The sequence below is a fragment of the Clarias gariepinus genome, chromosome 16 (genome assembly GCF_024256425.1).
Source record: "Clarias gariepinus isolate MV-2021 ecotype Netherlands chromosome 16, CGAR_prim_01v2, whole genome shotgun sequence".
Classification (NCBI taxonomy): Eukaryota; Metazoa; Chordata; class Actinopteri; order Siluriformes; family Clariidae; genus Clarias; species Clarias gariepinus.
In genome coordinates, this window is record NC_071115.1 from 16,517,390 (window position 1) to 16,528,123 (window position 10,734).

At 39.2% G+C, this 10,734-nt stretch overlaps 1 protein-coding gene across 1 annotated transcript; it reads right to left on the reverse strand.

Moving 5' to 3' along the window:
* Positions 1-6,543: 6,543 nt before the first annotated feature.
* Positions 6,544-10,130, reverse strand: wfikkn2a (info WAP, follistatin/kazal, immunoglobulin, kunitz and netrin domain containing 2a). The gene is made up of 2 exons (XM_053515001.1): positions 9,638-10,130; positions 6,544-8,692 (listed from the first exon to the last, which is right to left on the reverse strand). Exons 1-2 carry the CDS (start codon positions 9,833-9,835, stop codon positions 7,181-7,183), a joined length of 1,710 nt encoding a protein of 569 aa, XP_053370976.1. The 5' UTR covers positions 9,836-10,130; the 3' UTR covers positions 6,544-7,180.
* Positions 10,131-10,734: the final 604 nt, after the last annotated feature.

Consider the following 10,734-nt stretch of genomic DNA (forward strand, 5'->3'; position numbering starts at 1 on the left):
TATTTTGAGCAGACTGCCAATAACAAAACATGCAGGAGAGTAAGCATCGGGTTGCTTTTACATACATCGGAAACAACCACATACTGTATATAAAAACAAATCAGAAATGATTGACCTAATGTCCACCTCGATGTATTTGCTACAATAGGTATATCATGAGTGTATCTGGGAGAAATCCACACACACACTAAACAGCTGGAGGAGTGGCTTGGCACACAAATAATTCATGGGGTATTTATACATTAGATTTCAGACTCCTTGTGACAGACAGGTTTATGGAACACTCCTGACCATCCACTATCATAATGTTAGCCTTTTTCCAAGTCCAAGCATGATATTCAGCACTAATCCATATTACAGCATATTAAAGTTTGACAACAATGCATATTTTTTGCAGGAGTGAGTATTGTCACTGAGCATCTGAACCAGCCAAACTGTTTTTGGATACATCGCTTGCTAAGAAAACCTGTATGTTATGGGTAAATTAATGAGGCCTGTACATGTTTCAGTCACAAAAACAACTGCAAGGACAAATGAGGTCATGCCTTCTGGATCATCTCATATTTCACTCCTGTAGCTAGACTGCTTCTCCAGTGCTCGGACTATTTTAACATTACCAAATCTGTAAACCTCCGATGACTAATATAGATTCATCCACACACAACGGCACTATGAAATATACTGTGGTTGTGGATCATTAGGTGCACATGCTAAGTAGATAATAATGCAGCATGTTGGTACAAGACGTTTCAGTTTATTAGGTGTATCCAATAAAATGGTGGCTCAGTCTAGAAAGAGATTTCTACACTAAAAGGAATTAATTAAATAAATAAGAACAAGTATGACATATATATCCTCAACCCATAAGAATCATAATCTGAATTTACAGATATTGCATATGTATCATAATAACGTACTGTAAGAACAGACAAATGCTCTATTGCCATCTAGTGTAGAAAAGGAGACAGTACGTGAGATGACATCAACACTACACTGCTCAGCATTGAGGTAACTGGAAGGTACAGAATTAGTAAATTAGAGCACAGATCACTATAAAGGATGAAGGGAAATTCTATTTGTAATCTAGAGCCAAAATGTCCACCAGCAACAGCACTGTATTATCTGCCCGGTGACCTATCTTACTTTTACCTGCAATGATTAAAGGGCTTGCAGCACTTTCCTTCCTGCCCAGAAACACATCCAACCATGCGTGAACTAAGTAAGTGGCAGAAAAGCAATCAAGGCCCATAAGGGTTAGAGAGGAGCTGATTCTGAATGCTAAGAACAGCTTCATGCCTACTGAAAGGAAGTGTCAGCAATTATTAACTGGAGCTGAAGCATTTAATGCAGTGATGTGGTCTTGCTAAAATACAGTCATTAGTAACAGTTTGCACCCCTCTTTTAATTCCACATGCATATGTCTAAAAACATATTAAAAATCATCTAACTGTAGCAAGTCTTAGTAATAGGCAAATACAGCTCTGACACTAACATAACTTAGCCATTGCCATTAAAACCTTGCCACTATTTCACAAAAAAACAACCAAAAAAGAAATGTGGGCAATACTAAATACTGCCTTACTGCTTCCACAGGTTTGAAGACGATAAGATGCAGACAGGTGGTGCTAATCATCAGCCTTAGATTAATTGATCATCAGCAGGTGTGCAGATCTCTATAAAAAGATAGAGATTCAGCAGTCTGCTGGTCTAGAGCATTCAGGTGTGTGTTAATGCCAAGAGGGAAAATATAAGCAATTGTTGCTGCACATCAATTTGGAAAGGATCACGAAACAATTTCCAAACATTTTCGTGTTCATTGCACAACTGAGGTTTGGAAATACTGCATCTAAACAAATCCCAAAACTTCTGGAACCCTGTGCTATGGATAGATGAGACAAAAATGGAGTTGTTTGGCCAAGATGCCCATTGCTATGTTTGGGGAAAACCAAACAGCATTTCAGCAGTAAAACCTGATACTCATACTGTGGCGAGGTAATGATTTGGCTTGTTTTGCAGGTACAGGACCTTGGTACCTTGCAGTGCCCAGGTCCTGTCCACAATAAATTCTAGAGGCAAATGCGGGGCCATCTTTCCGACAGCTAATAGGGTGATCGAAATAGGGTCATGCAACAGAACATGGAGCTGAAGCACATCTATAAATCTACATCAGAATGGCTGAGAAATAAAAGAATCAAGGTTTGGGAATGGCCCATATGTCAACCCAATTGAAATCATGTGGCAGGACCATAAGAGAGCTGTGAAAAAATAAAAACCCCAAACCTGCAACAACAACAAAAAAAAAACCTCAATGAAATAAAGCATTTTAGAAAAGAAGCATGGGTCAAAATTCTTCCCCATTATTGTGAGAGACTGAAAAAGTAATACAGTAGAAACATCTCAAGGATTCATGGGGTATTGCCCCACTTGATATTGCCCACATTTTTATTATTTATTTTTTACTTTTGGCTTCATTTTTGTTAAATAAATAATGACAGTGAAAAAATGTTGTTCACAAAGGTTGCACAGAATTAAAAGATTCAGATTATGCAAAGATGGTTAAGCAAGGTGTGTCGTATACGGTTTGGTAAAGTGTATGAACTTTGGTCAGTCATAAAGGTAGATGAGGTTAAAATAGAAAAAAAAGAGCAACTCAGATTAGTGAGATATCAAAAATTACTACACACTACAAAACACAAATATTACAGTCAGCAGACACCAAAGTACAGTATGTACATAGAGAGTCCTACATTACCATGATCTAATTGCAGGTGATTACAGTAGCACTAGTATTTGGTCAGATGAAACAAGTATTTTCCTGTTTGGCCATAATGATCAGAATCCTTCCAGAAGGACAACCATTTGTATCATTACACTTGAAAAAAAGACATAAGGCTGTGAAAAATTGCTGCCAAAAAATAAACATCTCTCATGGTCTGAGAGTCCTTGCTACAGCTTGGCAAACTCCAGACGACTGTCATGTGCCTTTTATTGAGGGATGGCTTCCTTTTGGCCACTCTACCACACAGACCTGATTGGAGGAGTGCTGCAGAGATAGTTGTTCTTCTGGAATGGTCTCCTCTCTCCACAGAAAAACGCTGGAGCTCTCTCAGAGTGACCATCGGGTTCTTGGCTCTTGGAGGTGATGTGTTCATCGGGATCTTCAATGCTGCAGAAAATTTTCTGTATCCTTCCTCAGATCTGTGCCTTGATACAGTCCTGTCTCTGAGGTCTACAGACAATTCCTTGGACTTGGCTTGCTCCGTCATGAACTGTCCACTGTGGGACCTTATATATACAGGTGTGTACCTTTCCAAATAATGTCCGATCAACTGAATTCAATCCAATCGAGTTGTAGAAACATCTTAAGGATGATCAGTGGAAACAGAATGCGCCAATTTTGTCGTTTTTTATTTTTAATAAATTTGCAAAGATTTCCAACAAACTATTTTCACGTTGTCATTTAAGGAAAATAATGAATTGAAGCAATTTTGGAATAAGGCTGTAACATACAGTAGCAAAATGTGGAAAAAGTGAAGTATTGTGAATACTAGGGATGCACCGAAATGAAAATTCTGGGCCGAAAACGAAAACGAAATTTTTGGATGCACTTGGCCGAAAACCGATACCGAAAATGGCTTCATTAAAAAACATGTTTAAAATATTTTCTTTTTGTTTGTATTAAAAAAACTACAAATTAATTAAGCAATCAAACTTTTATTGATAATAAATAACAGTAATAAGGCTGTTTAACTATAACAAAACTAAATAAAATTTCTTTCTGTAACATATTGCAACTTTGCTGTCCTCACCTGAAACTTTGAAGTGCTTCCAAACCGCCGACATACTCCGTGTTTGATGCGTAATGACAGCGCGAACGAGACGGGAGGATGGGAGAGGCGTGGCGACAATTTCGGCTTTTATTTTCGGCGCTTTCTTACGTTTCGGCCGAAACCGATAATGCTATTTCGGCCGAAAATTTTCGGCGGCCGAAATTTCGGTGCATCCCTAGTGAATACATTCCGGATGCACTGTACACATGGAAAGTTCATGGAACCATAGCTAATCATCACCAAGAGGTATTCTATGAAACATTTCACAATGCCCTCTCAGACTAATAATAAAGAACATAAAACATTAACCAGAATGCCTAGAAAATAAATCTGGGGAGAAGACAGGACAACAATCAGACATTTAGGCAAAACAATTCCAAAAGCCTTTCTCTGGCCTAATCACATCCCCCAACTTGAATCCTGTTGAAAATGTTTGGAGGATAACGGTACTGCAAGTCCATCAAAAGGACCCTCAGAATCTTGACAAATTGAGAATGATGATGCATGAAGAACAGGCCAAAATGAAACAACAATGCTACAAAAAGCTAATTTATTCTTGCCATGTGAGATTCGATGATGGTATGTTTGCTCCAAAACCTAGCTTGATGTCACACTAGAATACATGTTAGCTTAGAAATCTGTCAACATATTAGCTCTGTCTTCTGGTTTGAGGACTTTGTGTACATGTCAAGCTTTCCGAAAAGGCCCACAAAGTTTTTTTTTTCTAAGCCCCAGACCAGTCACAGTGTAGCTCACACTAAGCCCTGTTTGTCACCTATGTTAATCTCCAGTCTAGCGCCCAAATCAACAAATACCAGCCTGGCGCTTATAATAAGTTTCATGGTAGGTATCATGCCATGTCCCGGTCAAGGCCCCCAGGTGGAGCCCTGTTACAGGTCACAAGCTAAGCCCAGACACAGCACCAATGTGCTAGGAGCCATGCCTTAAGGGGTGGTTCTGTCATTTCCAGGCACTACACACCATCATGTTATTTTGGGACTCATATTTCAACTTTTTTCCTCTGGCTTCACAATTTCTGTTAAATTAATTAATTAATTAATTAATTAATTAATTCATTCATTCATTCATTGAGTTTAGGTCTTCCTTATGTAGTGATTATTATTTGCTTTTTTATTCTTAATTTCTTTGTCAGGGTTTCTGTTTTAATTCTGCAGGTGCTTATTTTCTGTAGTTTAGAGACTTCTGGTATCACTTCATGTGTTGTGCTAAAATGCTAATGCTAATAGACAAAATTTTTTGGACCATAGTTTTACTTCTGTGTTTCTTTTGTTTTTGCATTATTATGTACTAAAATTAAACGTCACCTGATCTTACATCCAAACTCTTCATTTATGATACTGAATGGAAAAATGAGTGAGTCTGATTTTTCTATTTCTGGACACTTTGGGTGAGAATCAAACCCCCAACCCTGCAGGTGCAATGAGACACCCGACTGAGCACCCTGCTCCTAAAGACCTACTATGCCACTATTTGCATCTATATTTATACTGTATTTGCTTTGCAGAAAATTAAATGCTAAATCTGATTAATTAAACCTGTGATTACTACACCCCATTCCAGTGTTCCCACTGCACACTTCTACAGTATTAGTCATATGCCTTAATAATCATTAGAAACCTGGAGTACTGTATACACTGTGTATTCCTAAAAGTTATCATAGAGCAGATGATATCAGATCATAATCTAAAAATCATTAGAAACCTGGGGTACTATATATATATATATATATATATATATATATATATATCAGTACATATATCAGATCATAATGTGTGTATTGTGCTGATTATAACGCAGAGAGTTTGCATTGTAATCAGCACAAAAAAAGTTTGACTAAATAAACTGGTAACTTTGTATAAATTTGTCTTAGGTGCCTTTTTATTAGCATTGTATTTTAAAAAGGTTTGTGATTAGTGAAAATAAACCAAGTGAGCCAATGAACTTGAGCCTGACTGATGTACTTGACACTTGTCAACAACTTTAATGAATTCTCTCTCATACTCCCCCTTTCTTTCTTTCTTTCTTTCTTTCTCCCTCCTTTTCATTAGCCTCTTACAGGGTCATGGACCAGGGCCCCATTGGACAGCCTGAGGGAGCCAACATCAGAGGCCCACCTTGGGGAAAACAAGTATGTACTGGCCCTCTGTCTCGCATCCAGATCAAGTCAAGAGTTCAAAGAATGGACTTTAAACTAGAATGCAGTGTAAGTGTATATGTGTGTGTACACATGTGTACGAAGAAGGTTCCCCGCCAGTGCAATGTCACGGCAGGGCTGGAGTCGGGCTGAGAAGATGAGAGGGTCAGGCAGCGGGGTGCTCGGCCAACAGAGCCCCAGCGCTCACATGAAAGGTCAGGAGGAGAGGCGAGAACCCCAGACCCAGACATAACACACGGATCAGACTGCCCCCCGTGTCCCATGAGAACTCCCCCTCACCCCCACCACCGACCAGCTGGAATGTGCCTGCTCAAGTACAATGGCCAGCACTGACTAACAGCAGAGGAAAAGAACAAGTAAACTAACATAAAATCCTCCCCTCAAAAAAAAAAAAAAAAAACACTAAGCTGAAGCATTAAATGTTTGCACTTCTTGGTAAGGTAAGGAAATAAAGGAAAGAAGAAAAGAAGTGAGGGATACATTTTTTAATCATTCATTTTACAGATTAATAGTTATCTCATTGATATATTGCCTGCCAAGCCTTTAAACAAAATACAAAAACTTGTAAAGCATGTCTTGGAGTATGTAATTATTCAGTAATTCAGTTTGTGAAAGGTTTAAAAAGTTAGGTTAATAAAATAAATAATACGCATATAATAAAATAAAGTTTAGATCAAGGTTGGGCAAATATATTAAAATGTAAATACAAGGTGCAAAGACAAAATCTACAGGCCATTTATATATTTAATAGAAGGGATGAAGTTAGTCAGCAAATTTAAGCCTTTTTCATAACTGAGTTAAAAAGTTAAAGGCCATGGGATTTAGCTTTTAGTAACTGCCTATAAGGCAATCTGTCATTAGGGTTCAGATTTAGGAGCCAAAGCAACTAAAATAAGGATTTTTTTTTCCTTCCAATTTTTACAAAATAAGTGCTTAAAAACAGTTAAGTTCAGAGTAAATAAGTAACAATGATCGGGTGTACATGGAGATTACTGTGTATGCCTAAATTCACATATATTTATTGCTTGCATGATTCAAACATGGGAATGGAACTGAAAGCCCTGATGTAATATGGTAATGCTGGTGCCTCACTGTGATGCCTAGTGAAAGGTTTGTGGGAACGGGTACTTATGGTGTCTCTCAGAGTCCACAGCATTTCAGTGTGAGCTTATTACTATTGTGTGTTGGCAATCTCCTTGAGAAAAGCACAAGCCTTCTTGTTGATGACTTCACGGAGCTTGCGTGTGCGACGGCTGCTGGAGCCTCCCACAAAGCTGTCAGGCTGCAGGACTGCCATCCCATTGTGCACCTCCCCCATGATAATAAGCTGGCCCTCAGCATTAGTGATGTTGGGACACGGACAACTCCAGTCTATGTTGAGTAGTGTCACCTCCAAGGGCTCCTGTCCAAAGAACTTTAGCCCCATCTTCTCATCCTTTAGAATCTCATCAACTGTAATAAGCGCATGGCCTGAATCTTGGTCCTCTGTCAGTTCTGTAATGCGACCCAAGATTGCAAAGTCACTTTTGCAGAAGCTGGTTATCATCCTCTGTTTGGGCTTGCACAGCTTGCAGTTGTGGTTCTTGGGAAATGGGCACATGTCCTCACAGGCTTCCTTACTTTCAAAGTTGTTCTCATTGCCACCACAGCCTCCATAGACAAAAGATTGGCACTTCTTGAGGAGATGGTTGTATGCCCACCGTGGCTGGTAGGATTTGCAGGGTCCCTGGACACTAGGGAGGGAGCAAGGGGCAGCTAGTTCTGCTCCACAGGACAGCATGCATGATTTGTACGTATCAAAGTGGTTCCTATTCTTGTTGCACTGGCTATAAGTGAAAGTGAAGCAGTTGTTCCGCTTGGCTTCGTAGTACCAGCTGATGGTCTCCTCTCCACAGTCGCCCATATCAGGTGCTTTCAGGCACTCCTCAGCAGGAAGACGTGTGGAATTCATCAAGCTCTCATTTATGGCTTGATCGTGACGTATGACAGACAACATGAAGTGGGTCTGTATAGAACCACCCAAGTTTTTAGCGGTGCAGGTATAAATGCCAGCATCTTGGACCTGGGCATTGTAGATGACAAGCTGTGCAATATTAGTCACTACTATGTTACCTTGTACGTAGTTTAATTTCATGATGGTGTTCTCTTTTCCCTCCACTTGCTTCTCCCATGTAATCTCTGGTTTGGGTTTGCCACTGACTTCACACAGGAAGCTTGCTGTCTCACCCACAAACACAATGTTTTGCCCTGGATTACTGATCATTGTAGGAGCCTGAATGTCCATAGGGGTAGTTTCCAGGTAAACAGTGGTAGGAAGCATAGTCGTCTCCTCAGGAGGTGGGCTGGTGTTAGGCCACAACAGGTGGAACCGGCAAGTGACCTCAGTAAGGCTGACACCCTTGGAACAGGCCTCCGCGTCCATGTAGCACTTGTTGTAGTAGGTCATTCCATCAGAGGCGCAAGTGAAGCGAGGCTCCCGCTCACAGCGGTCACGGCACTTGCACACAGGCTGCCCGTCCCAGATGTCACACTCTGAACCCTGCTGGGTGCACATGAACTTGTCACAGGTGGCTTCTTTTGGCATTCCCACTGGTCCCTTATTTCCCTTTACGTCCCTATAGCGGGCAGCCACACAGCTTTTACTTCCACACACGTTTAAACAGCACTTCTCAAATGTCTCACAATCCTAAGGGATGAAAAATAAAAATTAGCAAGAATGTCCATCAGCAACGCTGTCATAATGCGGGGGGTTAATATGTATAGAAAATTATTAGACTATACATTTTGGAAGATAGGATTGTTGATGTTGTTAGTCATTCAGCTGCTTTCATTAAGGGGTCGCACACTGCGGACCATCCAATCTCAACAACTTGGCACAGGTTTTACACTGGATTCCCTTCCTGGTGCAATTCTCGCGTTTCTTGGAACCGATTTTTAAAGATAGGATAATGAATAAAATTACCTATTCATTTATTTAATTCAATAAAATTATAAACCATAAACCAACACTTTAATTAATGTGTGTTGTGATTAACAAATGAAAAAAGTCAGAAATTAGGCTGATTTGCTAATTTTAATCTAAATCAGTAAGTTATTAACATTTATAGCATGCTGTAGTTTAACGCATGAATTGGAGTATGAATTAAAAAATCATTAATCAAAATAAATTAGCATTAATTTAATAATTATTAATCAATTTCATTGACATTTAAACAAATGTAAAAATATTAAGCAGGCAAATGTTATGTATTTTTTAACATTTGTTTAAACGCCAATGAAATTGATTAATATTGTCCATAGGTTTGCATTTTTTTTTTCATTAAAAAAAGTTAGTTAAGGGAAACGTTATGTATGTAAAGCACTGACAACAGCTTGTTTCTATGTGCTTACATGAAAATATATAGTTTTTCTGCTGATCTTACACAAATTTGATGCAATTTACTGTACTACATATTTTAAATAAGAATCTACTTTTCGGTGCAGATTATCTAGGCTGAATTATATTACCGTGTTCGAAGTCGGGTCGCCTAAATATACAAAATTTTAGAATAAAAAAAATGTGGGAAAGCATGTAGCAGTTTAAAACGACATGCAGTGAGCGCAGTGCGCGTGCCACCGAAACCATCCTCACCTGATCTGACTGGCACTCGCGCATGCAGGTACTCATAGCGTCCACCCAGAGGTTCGGGTTCATCTCATTAGGACACATTCCGGCGTGAGAATACACCACCTTGGACACAGTCATTGCTCGGACCTGAAGATGCGAGCGCAAAACGCAGACATGCCCAAGGAAAAACCAAATCCATCGGGGAAACAACATCCACCACATCTTCTAGAGTTTAGTAAAACTTCAGCAAAAATCTTTCCTAAAGAGTTCAAACGCTCAGAGACGTCCTTACGCTCACGATGGTGGAAGTGAGGAGTGAACTCGATGTATAGTCACATATAGGCTTTCTCTGAGTGAACACGAACGTGTAGGTCGGTGCAGTGAGTTAGCGAGCTGGAGAGAGACGCCGACGCACCACGCCACCTTTAACAGCCCTGGGAGATTATCTCGCTGTACATGAACGCTCTTGTTTAAGAGCTAACACGGGGTTCAGAAATGCTCTGTACAGATTACAGCCAACCACAGGCACCACTGAAGATCATTTTAAAGTTTCATTAACTTAATCTGTAGGCATATGACGCTCAGGAACATCACTTAACCCTTTAATGTCCTCACATGTACTACTTGTACAAGGATTTTTTAAGTATGGTAAAATGTCTTCTTTTTTTTTATTTTTATTCTCCCCTCAATAAGTTTATTACAAACTATTACCTTGTCTTAAATAGCAAGAGTAAAAGTACAAGAAGGAGTTTTCCTGAATTGATAAACTAGCTACTGACGGGAAAATCAATGCTTCAAAGTGAGAAAAAATGTTAGCAAATGCTAACTATAAACAGTTAAATACATACTACCTAAATGCTAACAGCGTGGTTTAAAATGGGTTTGGTCTAATTTCTACAGTTTCACCTGTTAAAAATTGTTGAAAAGAATTATCTCCTTACACATTTTTGTGTATTTAGAATGAAAGTTGTCATTACTTTTAAAAACGTGTAAATTTTACATGTAAAATCTGTGAGGTCACAAAAGTGTAGAACTCTCAAAATTAAAAATATTAGTATAATAACATTTTTGTCATAGAAACAACTGAAAACAACCAGAAAAACTTGTGATCCTGTGTATCT

Excerpts from the sequence above, each read along its gene's own strand:
- wfikkn2a (XM_053515001.1), bottom strand. The coding sequence starts at position 9,835 with ATGTGGTGGATGTTGTTTCCCCGATGGATTTGGTTTTTCCTTGGGCAT. Across the intron at positions 8,693-9,637 it reads GCGAGTGCCAGTCAGATCAG|GATTGTGAGACATTTGAGAA; the intron begins GTGAGGATGGTT and ends TTCATCCCTTAG.